General features: G+C 36.2%; 1 protein-coding gene across 1 annotated transcript; it reads left to right on the top strand.

Moving 5' to 3' along the window:
* Positions 1–909: 909 nt before the first annotated feature.
* Rrp6 lies at positions 910–15,843 on the top strand. Its single transcript, XM_053768561.1, has 14 exons — positions 910–1,067; positions 2,559–2,740; positions 4,176–4,347; positions 4,878–5,050; positions 7,113–7,330; positions 7,925–8,046; positions 8,522–8,685; positions 9,210–9,384; positions 10,067–10,215; positions 11,794–11,932; positions 12,644–12,771; positions 13,153–13,261; positions 14,741–14,818; positions 15,380–15,843. The coding sequence occupies exons 1-14, from the start codon at positions 1,005–1,007 to the stop codon at positions 15,773–15,775; spliced, it is 2,268 nt and encodes a 755-aa protein (XP_053624536.1). The 5' UTR covers positions 910–1,004; the 3' UTR covers positions 15,776–15,843.
* Positions 15,844–16,012: the final 169 nt, after the last annotated feature.

The raw sequence follows: 16,012 nt of genomic DNA, 5'->3' as shown, positions 1-16,012 counted from the left end.
ACTGCGCGAGTTGGGAGATTGTGCGCAATCGCACGACAGGGACCTCACGGAGTGATGCAATAATAAACATAACACCACAAACCACCCATTCCACCTGCCTACCCCTATGCAGACAGACACCCTCTGCCCTGAACTTGAAGTTGACAATGACAATGTTTTCATCCGTCTTTGAATAATCAATGCCTGATGAATTGATTGGAGCTAAGGTTTTGAGGTGTTATCATATAATTTCTCCTTCTTTCACAATTTGAGAACGAGAACTACTAGATATACCTACCTTAAAATTGTGTAAAATAAAATGACATTGACAAGTTATTATAATGAATGAGAACATTTTTATGATTGATATATATCGATTTTGCTGAACTTATATATCGATTACACAGTAATACTATACTTTCTTTACTGGGAGCCCGCACTGATAAGAACTTTCTGATGCAAATTATATATATTGCTGTCTCTTTCATTTGGTACTCTACCTCTCTTTCTTGCGCTTTATTAGTATAGCAGCTATACTTATAAGGCGCAAGTCCTATGGATAAAAATGGAATCGTATTCCAACGTTTATTGTTATCAAAACAAGAAGTTTCAATGGAAAACTTATAGGCTGTATATATAAGCTGTAATGGTCAAATAATGCCCGAACCTCAGCGATTGAGGGGCTGGCTGGACACACGGTGAGAGATACAAAATATCAATGTGCGTAGTACGACTTTGCTATTTACATCTCACCATCGATTTCATTAGTCAGCTAACGCTTAGTTTTTAGCATTATCAGTCAGTCAGTCTAAATCGAGTGGCTAAAGTTTGTGCTTGATTAACTCGATAAACAATAAACCAGTCGAACATAAGCACATCACTTACTGAATGAACTAACATACTGAATGAAATTTGAATATATCGTTCCATTCAATCTCTCTGTCACCCATCATCTTTCATTCTTCTTCACAGCTCCGCACTTTATCATTTTAGTTTTAGCAAAACGCTTATAATTTTCCAACAAAATGCATTCCGATTTGAATCCAGAGGCACCAGAATTTTATCCCCATTTGGCATCAGTGACTAAGGTGTGTTTTATTTCCTGTTTCTATTTATTTGGTGCATGATGAGGAACTGGATTGTCAACAATCAGCATGTGTTTTCAGGTTTTCACTATTTAGGTAACTTCGCAATACCGAAAATCTTTGTAAATATTTGCATAGTTAATTGAGTTTTTTACTTAAATGATTGTTAATCATCGTGATGATTTGGAACTAGAATCTTATCCTATGTTTTTGGATTTTTCTTTACTTCAATCGTGAATAATTTTAATAAAGAAGACCATCGTTCGTAGACATCAGATAGTCTATAAACTGTAGAAAGATGAATACGACGATGTAGTTTTCGCATAAAAACTAAAAATTAGCACCTTAATCTTCAAGGATATAGGATAACTGGTGTATATTGATAATTTCCCTTTACCTTTCCTTAATCACAAGGCCTGTGACAGATTAGGCATGTTATTAAAAATTAAAAAAAATTATTCATCTACTCATACCACATGTGTTTACCTACACAATGTAGTATGGTTTGATAGATTGTCACTTGCTTGGTGAAAGAAAACCCAATAAACTCTACTTATATATCGTCAGGCTTGGGAATGCCCAAGTCTGATGATTTATCAGCTATTTACTGTTAAAAGGGAGAATCTAATTTACAAAGGTTTTTTCTGTTAAGTAGGGGTAAACATTAAGACAGGACATTTTGTGGTTTTATTACAATATATAGGATATTTTTGTAGTTTTTTATGTGTTTCTATTAAATGTTTATAGAATATAACATTTTATATTCTGCACTAACTGAAAATCATGTACTAAATATGTATAAATTTAAAAAAAATCTTGAATGTACAAATTCAGCTTCAACTAGACTTGACATCACATCATAAGTACAAGTACATAAGTTCTAAGTTATCTATACAATTATAAAAAGGTAATTTTTTGTGAGTTTGTTTGAGGTGTGTAATCTCCGAAACTACCTAACTGATTTCAAAAATACTTTCACCATTTGATAGGTACATTATCCTAGATATTTTATGTCAAAATTCCCATGGGAGCAAAGCCCTAGGCAACATCTAGTATTGTAAATATGTGTATTTGTCTACTTACACATAGTTGAAGGAGTTGACCTTAATTTTTAAACTTGTCTAAAGACAATTGTGCCCAATTTAAAAACAGCTGAGGCTGTTATTTATTTAGTTGCCATACTACTCAATATTTATAAATGCGAAAGTAATGAGAAATTATTTAAGTAATAAATTTCTGAACTAAAACCTGCTCCATAATAAGGAATTAAAGAAAATTTTTGTAAATGGTAAAAAAATGGTAAAACCATGGTTAGGGTAGCTCTGGTAGCTCTACCATGACAGAAGAGAATTCAACCTGACGTAAGGAACCTGCAAAACTAGAATAAAAAAATTTAGCAGCTAAAATTGGGGTCCTAAACTTCACTGAAAGAAATAATTGTGGGAACAACTTGATACAACATTTTAACAAACATATATTTCTTATTTTTTACAGGGTGGTTATTCCACCATGAACAAAACAATCAAATCTTCAAACCAGTTGCCAGCCGGTGCTTCCCATGAGATGTTCAAAACATTCACAAATTTCAACATTGTCAAAAGCAAGTTAAGTGAAAATGTTGTTATGCAATCAAACCAAATCGTCATAACAGAGCTACCTACTGTGAAGTTGAAAGTGTAAGTATTCAAAAAAATATAAACAAACCATGTATCAACAGAACAAGTTAATGGTCACTTGTTTTGTATGTAGTGTTTACATTATATATATAAACTGATGTTTTCCATGTATTAATAAATCAATAAAAAGGTTGTCAATATACTATATCATATAAAACTGGTATTGTTATAAATGCATCAAATTATTTTTGAGTAATTTTTAAAATTATTATGTTATGAAAACCTTCTGGAAACAAACCAACACTTTGTCTATCTGGGACAGTGTAATTAACCACTGAGCTCAAACTGTCATGACCAGGCCAAGCCAAAGTGGTTTGGCCAAATTAAATCATATCTCTCAAATAAGGACATGACTGGTTGTTTCATGGTTTCTTCCTCAGTGATAAAGCTTAGTAGCCCAACGTTGGTTTTCTTACATTTTCTTCTGCACTAGGAAGACGGAGACTGTGCAACAGTCTTCATAGCTTCCTTAATTTTCACACCGTTGGCACGCATATCATCCTTGACGACGTAATGGGTTTGTCCCCTACTGCCAGGACCAGGCGGAAGCGGCCTAGCCAAACATTTGTTCCATGCATAATTTGCCGGTTGGCGGGTCTTCTGGGTGTCTGCTATGTTACGAACATGAAGACAGCCGCGAATGTTGATATTTGATTTAACAAAATTGATATCTCACATCTAGCGCAGCGTTGTTATCTCCGTGATGCGCAACCTCTTGTGCTGCTCAAGCACTGGCCACGCTTCGTTGCTATACAAAAAGACTGGTCCATGTCAAGTAATATCAAGTAAAAGTTCCAATGTAATAGATTTAGTCTTATATTTGTATAAAAAAACTTTACTTGTATGTATTCAACCTGAAAATCAAGTACATATAGCCACGCGGGGCAGCAATATTCAACAAAGATGCAGTTTTGTTTCTGATATAACATTTTTTGCATGCCTTGTATGCGTTTCTCAAAACAATTCATGTAGGTAGTGCTTTAGGTTAGGCTATGAATGGACCAATTTTATTGCTTCTTATTTTTTAAATTATACTTTTATTATATAAAAGCGGCCCGACCCCGCGACCGATCCACCCCTCGCTCGGGTGGATAACAACCAATTCTCAGACCTACTGATTCATATAAAATTTCATCAAAATCGCTGAGGTCAAACTGAGGTTTATGCTTGACACGAGAATTTTATATATTATCTGGATTTTCTATTCATCACCGCCACCCACTTGCCATGAAATTTTGCTTTGCGAATTCATGCTTATTCCATATCTTTACTCTTGCTTATACCAGCGAATTTCATTGTATAGTTCAATGTTAAATTGACGACAAGATTTCTTTATTATTTATTTATTTATCGACTGTCATAGGTATATTTACGATCCCTGGTTACACAAGCACGTTCCTACTTTTGTTTTAAACAAAGTGCCTCTCTTCAACAGAAATGAATTAGAGTACAATATTGAGAAAATAATAGACGTGAATGACTCTTTGCTGGACCGCGTGAACATAAACATTGATACAGAGAGTGGTGTGAACAAGCCCGACAATTTGGCCAACACAGTGCGGAGCGTGTCTTCGTGGAATAATGCACCGATCATTGCCAAGATAAAGGTATCGTTCATCATAACACTACAGAATCAATACCATAGAGATTTATTTTTACTCTTTTGTGTTGTTATTAATGTATGTATACATTAATAAATAAATAATTCTACCAACAGTCATTAGTAAATTCTGAATTATGATGTTGGCAATTTTTTATTTTTTTAACCCTCGAAGTCAGAGGAAGCCGAGTTAAGTTTATCGTGTTGATAAACGTATGTACTGATTTTGATATCTATCATAATACGTCGTCCATACAAAACTCCGTTTTGCGAAAAAATTAAGATATAATAATATTGGTTTGAGCCCTAATAATTCCTCAGTTCAGAATTAAATTTTCTATTTGCAGAAGTTTTGACTTGTTGAAGTTAACTTTTACTTCTTAGATCATCAATCTAAACTCAAATATTTTTTTATTAAAATTTGTCACGTATAGCAACCTGAATCACGATTTTCGCCATCAACTCAACCATCAATAATATTTCATTTTCGCTGAATGTTATTGCTGGCGGTACTTCAAATAATTTGATGGTTTTCAGATGGGATCCACGACGTTTATTGGCGCCAAGAATATCCCACGTCCACAGTTATCATTCAAAGACACCATAGACAACTCTGAGAGTTTGTGGGTGCCAACAATATCAGACAAACCAAACAGTATCAAGTCACTCGCACTTAATATTATATATAACGACGAAGGAGAAGCCATCGGGTAAGTTCAACAGGCTAATTATTTTTTTACTCTGTGGTCTGTTATAGATCTGCTGTCGAGACGTCACATTTACATGCATGACAAATATTTTATTCTAAACATTTTATTTTTTACCGCGATTATTGTTAAACAGTAATCTAAATTATATATTTAGTTGGAGTAAACGTTTGCGTGAGACGGGGATAAGCGGCGATATAGTCGTGAGTTGATTGATGTCATATGGTACCGTTTTTATATTCCTTCTATTTCTCTAAATAATACATTTTTTGATGATTCTTCTTTGAACAGTGAGCCAGAAGATGCTCATAGGAAAATGCCATATTTCTATCACTTGTACTATCTCCTCGTTGTATACCTGGATTTGTTCAAATGCCGAAGATCACTTTGTATTATCTACTTTTCAATGTTTTTTTTGTACTGATAACCGGCGCTATTATCTATATAATCTGTCAATGCTCAATACAAAAATCAATGTAGAACCGAAGCGTTTATATTATAAGCAGTCTGCTCCTTAGTCAATTAAATTACTTAGCGCGTCTGATTGATAAATTGATACATAAGTTCCAATAAATTCCTTTATTTGGTACTTCATGTACGTCTAATATTCACTAATATGTACTTGAAGCTCCCCAGGGGTTTATGGATTAGAATGGATCTCTCGGGATAAAAGGTTTTGAGCTTTTTTGCAGCTTGCAGTTTCTTTCTGTGGTGAAAATTTTACAATAAAATACGTTTCTTGTGTTAGAAGGAACAACATATTATTTTTAGATAAAATAAACAGTAAATAACATAACGAATAATAATTTCACATTTTTTTATTTTTCGGATTTAGCGATAACATGACGAATAATAATTTGACAGTTTTTTAACTATAAATAAATAACTAACAAGTTAACCGAATGCTTGTAAAATTTGAATTCTTCAGAGCTACTAGCTACGTATAGATTCGAGGATATTTGAACACATCAACATTAGTTTGTAGCAGACGAGAAACATGGCCGCCAGTTGCATCTTGTTCCCCCAAGGCTATATTCAATGTGCAGTCCTGCACGCTGTCAATTGAAGAACAAACCACAGTAACAGGTCGAGAGTGGCTATATCGGACACAATAGAATAATAACCCATTTGAGCACTTATGACAGATGCGGCTATTGACGCAGTTGAAGGGTTCCGTGATTGGTACTCTATTTGCCCCAGTGTACCTGATGTTCGAGCAAAGCTAGCTGGTTTGAAAGATTACTATTTATGAGTTACTGGCTGCGTCCCGGGGCTTCGCTCCCGTGAGAATTTCGAGAATTCCTGAAATAACAAATACCTACCTTATGTGTTATTCCAGGTTATTTTCTACTACTTTTCTACTACACAAAATTTGGTCATAATGTGCTCTACTGAAATAAAGATTTCGCAATTGATCGATATTTTCTAATATAACCCGTCACCGTTTACAATGCGCAATTAGAATAGAAGCGGAACTCAAACTCCACTTTAATTAGTGTCTGAAGTTTTTTCACTTTCATCCTACATGTGGAGTGTACATGTAGGATGAAAGTGAAAAAACTTTAGAGACGAGCTCTAATAGGAAGATAAACTAATCCCCACAATAAATGAGCGATATATAAAATTTTGGAATAATAAGTTCTTTAATAAGGCCCTAAAACCTTGACCTTGGTTCCAATCTGCCATCCAATGTTCCCATATGCAATCAATACTCACAATCCGTTATGTAGTATTTTTCCAAATTAAATTGGTGTTGATGTATTTCTGAGTTTAGTTTTTGTTTTCGTGGTACTAAACCGTGGTACTTTTTGGTAGCTTAGGCTACTTGGTCATAAAAATTTTAGTGGTCTTAAGTCCTGTAGACAAATAGCTACCTTTTTAAAACTGATAGTGTTTGATTAGACCAAATTATTTAGTTTACAATATGTCAATATCCAGAAAAAATAAATAACGTAACATTATGCCATTAAGGGAAGAGCTATGAAGAATGATGACTTTTTTTTTCTTTTCTACAAAATTTCTGCAACTGTGAATGAAATAAAACTTGCATATGTGGGGGTTCCAGCTACGAGCATCCATACAAAGTGGAATTGGACCTGTACCACCCGGCTGCTGAGTTCATTGACCCCGACCCCTCGCCGCCCCAATTCCCTCCCCCGCTTGGGGACACCAAGCTCACGTACGTGGACACTGAGCACCAACTTGACGACCTGGTCAAGCATTTGGAGGAAGTGAAAGAACTAGCTGTTGATGTTGAGCATCATTCGTACAGGACATATCAAGGTACTTAAACTGTTAGCTAATGTCAGGTGCCTTTATGCAAGAAGCACCTTGATGTGATATACTTAATATACATATAAATAGGTCCAACCACAAAGATTGAGTTGAGAACATTATGTAGTTTGCGAGCTTTTATTTACCGCAGTAAAGAACCAGCAATGTATGCCGAATCCGCCAATTTTCGGCGAACTGTTTCGCTATAATTTGTAGCCGATACATACTGATATACACGGTATACATAATCAGGTCGGTGTTACCAAAGTATCTAATGCCGGCCGGCCGGTACATATTCGCCAAACATTGCGGATTGGGTATACAGTGCTGGCATTCAATTGCGATAAATAAAATCTCTCGTACAAACTACGCTCCGTTCGTGCATTCGCGTTGGACTCTCCGAGTTCAGCGATAGTGTGTGGTCGGCATAATACGTGGAATCTAAAATGTATGTTACTCACCTTTAGTCAATGGGGTAATATCGTGAATTTAAAACACTTATAATTAAGGGCTGTGTCGTTTATTCCCAATCTTAATTGATATTATTGCGATTGTTAGTCTTAAAAAAAGTCGTAAAATAATAATATAAAAAATAACTTGCAGGCATAACGTGTCTGATTCAAATCACGACGACCGAAGGGGGGGATTTTATTATCGATGTATTAGCTCTGAGAGAACACATACACAAGCTGAACATAATTTTCACCAATCCGAAAAAGCTAAAAGTAAGTGCCTTTTGTATACAGGGTTATTTTTAAAACACCAGCAAACTTGCAGAACTAGACAGCTGACGTCTTACAACGGATTTTTTCATAGAAAAATAAATCTTTGTTTAATTATCGGTTCCAATGATAAACGCTTGTTGAACGCGCTAACTACGTACGCTAACGCTAAGGACTGTAAGGAATTGTAACTTAAAAAACATTTTTATCGAATGTATTGAGTTATATCAAAACTCGTAACTGGTGTTCATGAAGTTGCTGGTGTATTAAATATAACTATTAGACTACACTTGGATTTTGATGCAATTTTTAATATTTCATTGGAAATTTTCTGCCTAGCCACTTTTCTTAATTTATTTTGACAAAAAAAAACTATATGCTTACCGAATTTCTTCAAAATGGAAAGCATTAATGAATACATTTTATTTTTTAAACCTAATGTACTGACTATATATTTGTATCAAAATTATCTGTTTAGATTTTTCACGGCGCAGAGTCCGACGTAGTGTGGTTGCAGCGCGATTTCGGCGTTTATATCGTGGGTATGTTCGACACACACCAAGCTGCGCGCACGCTCAAAATGTCATCCCTGGCCTTGAAGTATTTGCTGCTCAGGTACTGCGGCGTCAACGCGGACAAACGGTGAGGATTCGTTTCTTTCGCTATTTCTTCTCACCTAAAATTGTTAGACAATATTAATAGTAAATCGTATATTCCTTCACAATCATTTCAATATTATTACTTGCAGCTAAATAACTCTTCACTTTGGTGTACCAAAGTGTAAGATTTAATGTGATCGAAGAGAGTAATGGTAATAAGTTAAAAAAAATAATATTATTTTATTTAAAATTAACTGCTGCTCGCATGTAACTGCTAACTGCTACGGTCGCCAATATTTGATTTTGGATCTAACTATATCTATTTCGAATTTCATCAAAATCGTCTCAGCGGTTTAGCCGTGAAAACGTAAAAGACAGACCAGATTTTCACATGATAACTAGGGTCATTAACTATATTTTCAAATTTCATCAAGATCGCCACAGCGGTTTAGCCGTGAAAGCGTGACAGACAGATGGACTTATGCATTTATAAGATTAGTATTAGTAAGGATAGTCAGTCTATCAGTTTCATTCATTGCCACAATTGTCATTAAATTCAATGTCCAGTTATCAATTGGCGGACTGGCGTATTCGGCCTCTGCCTGAGGAGCTAATAGAGTACGCTCGCATGGACACCCACTATCTCATCTACATCTGGCACATGATGAAGGCGGAACTCCTCCAGGGCGGCGACCACCTGCTGCTTGCCGTGTTCGAGCAGTCGCGACAGATCTGCGGCACGGTCAGTATAATAGTCCACCTCGTTTGTTACATCTAGATACAGTCACATAACCACATAAGTTATATTAAAGGGACTTTACACGAAGATTTTTTATTGAATGTTGTTGACGTTACACTACGACGTACGTTAAACGTGACGTTTACACTAATTACAGTCGGTTATCTACCTCATCATCTGCACCGTGGAATCAGGATGAATTATCATTTCACGACATCGGCGCCCCTAGCGGCGAAACTGCTGGCATTTGCCCACATTAAGCAATACATTATAGCAGTGCAATAATAGTTCCGTCGTTGGTAGTTTCGAAGTACATTGCTGCTTTTACCTTGCGCTTAAAAATAGGGCACGTACAAACTACACAATGTACGTACAGTCGCGTTTGCATCTGTTATCTAGCACGACGAAGAAGGAGAACCAACAGAGAATATCATCTACTAAAGCGCACGATCTAGAACTATTCGTCGTTGACGACTGAATAATTTATTTTTACGTCTTAGTTTCACGTCGTCATGCTAGTTTCTTTGTTCCATCACTAACTCCGCCCGCCGCATTTATTTATTAAACTTTGTCGTTTGTAATACTAGTAGAACAATTCCTAAACGCCTAGCCACCTAAATGTGACACATTCTCTCTTCTCTGGACGCTTCTGAGAAATATAATAATGTATTTGCGGTTTCTACAGACATACAACAAGAAGGTAGTGCGCGACGACAGCCACATGCCGCTGTACGTGCGCTCGAAGAAGTCCTTCAATACCAGACAGATGTCCGCACTCAAGATGCTGTACAAGTGGAGAGACGCGCAGGCGCGGCTACTCGACGAAAGTACCACGTAAGTCGAAGATCATACTGAAAAATGCCGCATCTGACATTTTTTCCATATTATCTCCTTTCCTCAAGCTAGCTTGGAAGAGATTCGCTAGCGTTAGTTTTCTAGTTGGCTTGTTCAAATTCTTGTATGTCGTTTTAGGTGCAATGAAGTCTTTTTTCTTACTTACTTTACGTGGAAGACAGCCCAAAGGTTCTCGAAGGCCATGTTTAGCTGACGGTTGGTTGGCGGAATTGAAATTAAAATTGTGCTAGGTCGCTTAGTCGTAGTAGTACAAAAATCTACGATTGTGCCTTTTCCCTTGATTGACTTTAACAAACAGCGTGGGAAGAGAAGCAGCTTGCACATCCCATGTTTTCTCTTCGCTCCCAGACTGGAGGACAACAATAGAATGTTTTGTTTCGTATTTCGCTCGTTCAAATACAGCGCCGTTCATATTTTAGGTAAAAGTAAAATAATGGCTTGTAAAAAGGTCTGTCCTTACGAACCTCCACCACATTTTCATAATAAACGGTTCTATCCTTTTTTTTATTTACAAGATTAACAATTTGTAATAAATAATCGGCGAATCGAAGATTTTTATGACATTGACAAATAAGGAACATTCAGTTAATGAAAATGAGGAATTAAGGAAAATAGAGAGTGAAAAATACCGTGACAGGTATGGAGAAATGCAACTTTATTACCGTTAATATGAAGAGGCCACGTTCGTAATGTTTTATCTATATTTGGTACAGTCGATTGAGTCGATGCGGCGATCAAGGTATCGGGGTCAAGGCGCTGTGTCGTCCTCGTGTCCAATTCTTCGATAACAATCACAGCGAAATTCATTGCCTGCATGATAATTACTTCCTACTACAATAAATGTATTATTGCATACGTGGAAGGTATCTTAATCTATACTTACTTTTTTTTTGCAATAACAAGAGTAAATTACAAAAAAAAATGACTAAATAGTGTCGACTGTAGAGTAATAAATATAATAATAATAAATTGACAACATTCAACGACCCACACTAAGCACTAAGCTTGTAAAGCGGGTCTGACGGACAAAGAACCGAACACAACACACCCAAAACCGCAGGCGTAGGGAATGAAACCCAGGAGACACAGTTACTATACTATAAATTAACGGATATCATTGAACGATCATGGATGCACGTTATAGCTAAACATTTCGGTTTCTAAATATTGATTAAATACAGCATAATATACATCATTAAAATGTATAGTGCGGTATGCTGTATTTAATCAATATTTATTATTATCGTCGTACATTGTATTCATACCTGTCGCTTTAAGGAAAAACACGAATCCGTGCAATATTGGAGACATTAGCGCGCCACCTGACATTTCTATCAATTTCTTATCGAAAAACAAATTTATTTGTTAGACAAATTAAAAGACCCCCGACTTTCAATATTCATTCCGCTACAAATTTTGAACGGCTGAACCAATTTTCATAAAAAATGGCTAAGAACACTCGGGATAAAATTATCTATGACACAAAAAATCTATATCTTTTTGCGTCGGGGGTTAAAAACATTTAACACGCCATAAAGAATTTTAATTTCCATCCAGCTATCTGCTCCCGAACCACATGCTGCTGTCGCTGGCGGAAACTCTCCCGCGGGAAGTGCAAGGGGTGCACGCGTGCTGCAACCCCATGCCGCCCTTCGTCAAGCAGAACCTCATCGCCCTGCACAGGATGATACTGTCGGTGAGTTGACATCCTAGATAGTTGCATGTGTATAAAAATCTTTACATATTATAAAACAAAGTCCTCTGCCGCGTATGTCTGTCTGTTCGCGATAAACTCTAAAACTATTGAACGGATTTTCATTCGGTTTTACGAATCGATAGTGTGATTCCTGTGGAAGGTTTAGGTGTATAACTTATTATGTTTTTCCCCGAGCGACGCCGGTACGGGCCGCTAGTAAAATGTATAAATGCATTCACATAATGAAACACGATTATCAAATGTACCTATAATTTTGTTTATAGTAACATTTAGTATTTTGTATTTCTCATTAAAATGTAATTAACGATAACTCTTTTTTACTCTATTTGACCTGTGGGAGTGCCCACTGATATGTGGCTTTATAGTGATAAAGCCCCATATAATTAGTTGTTGATGACACATAGAAAAAAGTATCTATATTGTATGACGATGCCATACGGCACTAAGTCCACCATTTGTACATACATATTTTTTGTAATTTTTGTAATAGTTTTAAATAAAATAAATCCTACTAATAAATGAGAATTTTGTGCGCATATATGTATTTGTTACTCTTTCACGCAAAATCAACTGAAATTTGGTGGCACACGCGTAGAATATAACCTGGACTAGCACATAGGATGCTTTTTGCCCCGAAATTCCCACGGGAGCTAAGCCCGGGGGCGCAGCTAGTAATAAATGTTGTGTCAGTGCCGCGAGTTGCCAGTGGAGCCCCAGCTGTACCAGATGCCGAGCAGCCTGCGCACCATGGTGACAGTCTCACAACATCTGGCCGCCAACTACCAAGTCCACGACTTCTCCCATCACCCCGACTTCAGGTATGCTGTAGATTCTATTTAGCGCGTCGATTCGACTATTTGATATGCCGGCTCCACGCTGTCGTCGAACAGTTTGTCGTACTTTGGCAGTTTCGGTACACATTGCTGGTTTTAACTACGCAATCGTTTACGCATTCGCATCGTTGTGTGTCCGAGTTCGACGACAGTGTATAGCTGGCATTAAGACCAATCATATATACATATAGCATCAAAGTCTAAATAAAAAAACTACTGCACGGATTTTCATGCAGTTTTCACCGATAAATAATGTGATTACTCTGGAAGTTTAGGTGTATAATTTAATATGGTTTTACCCGAGCGAAGCCGGAACGAGCCGCTAGCCAAAGATAATTAATAAAATCAATACATTATCCGTTCCAGTGAAGATACACGCACAAGCTTTGATATCAACGAGTACATTGCAAGCGAGCTCCCGATGCAACCCGAAGTGCAAGCCTTCAAGACCACGTACAAGACATATTGCGGCATTGTAAGTACATGAATAAAGCTGATTGTTATAAACTCGCATATTTCAATTATTTTTGTGGATTGCAATGTCCAAAAGGAAATTATTCGTAGTAAGTATAAATTTAGTTACATCAAGTGATTAAAGCGAAATACATATTTGATGGTTCTGCAAAGGTACAGGTAGATTTAACGGGTCGCCGTCAACATGGGGTTGCCAGTTAACAAAAAAAGGTATCTCAGGGAAATTGGTCAAATGGTCTCAGATTGGGAGGATCGCTGGCGACAGTGACCAAAAAATAATAACTTACCTATTAGGCACGAGTCGCCCCGCTGTAGTTAAATCCTTTAGTGAATGTAGTACGACACGAAGCGGTTAAGGAAGTAAAAGCGGCTAAGGAAGGCAACAACATCGTTCCCGAAAATGGTTTACGTCACAGCGGAATATTTTAGATTTTAATATTAATTTTCTAAGCTCACTCAGAATCATCCAGTAACACGTGTCTAGTAGATAAGTTGATTTTCGTGAAAATCGATTAGAAAAGGATAATAAAAATATATCTGAATAACTTATTACATGGTAAAAACTCTTCTGTGATAGAAATTGTATACTTTACGTGCATTACTAGGTTAGGTTACCAAAATAGGGAAAAATAGAAAAAAATCATAAAATATACCTATTCTCTCTATTGTACTGAGGGTTGTCCTATTTAGCTAGTCGGCGTCAATGACGAGGGAGGTTCTGTTTACTATTGCATGTGGACAATACAGTCGTTCATTTATCTCTTGCTTGTGAGTCCGTTATACGCATTACAGTGACGAAATGGCCATTTTATATAAAAATCATTTTAACATGCTCAACAAGTAAACAGCGACCTTAGCGGCGAATTCATTCACGGTTGGCCTTGTTGATAAGCCAAATAATCTGTATTAATGTGGTAAATAAGATTTTCATTTCTTCTTTTCGAGTCGTTATGACTATTTATATTATATGAGACCGGCATTTCATCTCACTTGCACATAATTATAGGTTTTATAACATTTATTTTTAATCCAGAAATTCATATGTTACAGACCAGTGTTTTTTTCCTTTTCATAACCGAACTAGTTATAAAATACGGAAATACAGACTGTGAAACCTATCATTTGTATTTTTTCTTGTGTAAATTAGTTTATTTTTTAAAGTATTAAAAACCATTTATTGGAATAGAATATAAAGAAATTAGACTGAAAGTCTAATTGTCATATTTTTTATCGACTATTTACTTCACTAGTACTACCTGTATATGACTACTTGCCACTAGATGGCGGTTACTATGAAAGTGATGTCAAATGCCTTTAGGTGACTTGAATAAAATCGGACACCAGACATATCGGGAATTTCATTTGATAGGAAAAAAAAAATTATAATCTTGTCGCCTAGGGTGCTGGGTCTTCTGAATCACGGGCTCTCGGCAAAAGGTTTTGTTTTATTATTTTGTCTAAAATGTATGTTCCATTGCAGGTGTCTGATTTGAACGTGGATGCAAAGTTATTCATTCCGCCGTATGACCGTTACAGAAAGTATCGTTCGCTTGCTCAGGTATATATTTATCTCATTGTGTGGCGAATTAACTTAATCTTTTTATCTAAAATGGGAAAAGGATGCCAAACGACAATTTACCTGTCTTTTATTATAAAACATGTCTACGATTTCATATCACCTTACGAGTGGAGGATGTTTTGGAACCTGGGCGTACATTTATCACGAGTTCGTTTGTTATTTGAAAGACACCGCAGTTCACAGTTGTGTTCGCTTACACTGTCGTCAATAAGGCACCATTCAACATTTATGTTTTCAAAATATCCTAATATTTTTATATATATAAATATATATGTATTGAATGGGCCATGCTCATGACTGCAGTATAAGAGAACTCTTCCTTCCAGGTTTCTTTACAGGAACTCGCTCTGATGAGACCTCAAAAAAAGTCTTGAAGTTCACTATGTCTTTCTTTGTATGTTGAAATAGTAATTGGGAAAATTGTTGCCCCCATTCACCGTTATATTTTTATACAAGTCTCCTTCAAACTATTTCCCAATCTAAATTAGTATCTGTTCTATGCAAAAATGACGCAATTATTAACAAATTGAAATTTTCCAGATGGAAGAGATGAAAGAATTCAAAGACAAGGAAGCAAAAATTACCGCTTTAGGAAAAGGTGATGAACTAATCAAAACTGAGGTGCTTTCCAAGCTGCAACTAGCTAAAGCGAAGATCGAAGATGTCATGAATGTTAAAGAGACAGACTCTGAAGTTGTGATTATAGATGACGAAACTCAAGAGACGAAAACTAAACGCAAACGAAAAATATCAATGGATAAGTCGGAACGCAACGTCGACCTTACGAAGAGAGATTTCAAAAAAGGCCACAAGAAGGCCGAGGCCAAAAACGACGTGAAACCCTTCCAGTACAAGAATGTCAACTACAGGAAGTTTTACAATGAAAATGACATGGAAAAGGCGCGACCTAAGATGAAGTTTAAAAAACATAAATAGTTAGCTATTGTGAAGTTTTTTTTATTTATTAAGCGAATCTATGCATACATATAGTCCCTTTTAATGCAGCTTGGATTTTATTTGCCTGTCCTTTATACGCTAAACTTAAGGAAGAGAATTTGTTCGCGTAATTGTGTAATCATCCGATATTGATTACCTACGTAATCAATATCGTTCACAGTTTAAAATCAACTTTTACAGTGCCAAGCTAAATTGAGTTCTATGTAACATGAAATA

This window comes from Plodia interpunctella, chromosome Z (assembly GCF_027563975.2).
Source record: "Plodia interpunctella isolate USDA-ARS_2022_Savannah chromosome Z, ilPloInte3.2, whole genome shotgun sequence".
Classification (NCBI taxonomy): domain Eukaryota; kingdom Metazoa; phylum Arthropoda; class Insecta; order Lepidoptera; family Pyralidae; genus Plodia; species Plodia interpunctella.
This window is presented reverse-complemented; position numbering and strand designations above follow the sequence as displayed.

Coding starts and splice junctions, on each gene's coding strand:
- Rrp6 (XM_053768561.1), top strand. CDS start 1,005: ATGCATTCCGATTTGAATCCAGAGGCACCAGAATTTTATCCCCATTTG. Junction 8,686..9,209: donor GGCGTCAACGCGGACAAACG/GTGAGGATTCGT, acceptor TTCAATGTCCAG/TTATCAATTGGCGGACTGGC. Junction 11,933..12,643: donor TGCACAGGATGATACTGTCG/GTGAGTTGACAT, acceptor ATGTTGTGTCAG/TGCCGCGAGTTGCCAGTGGA.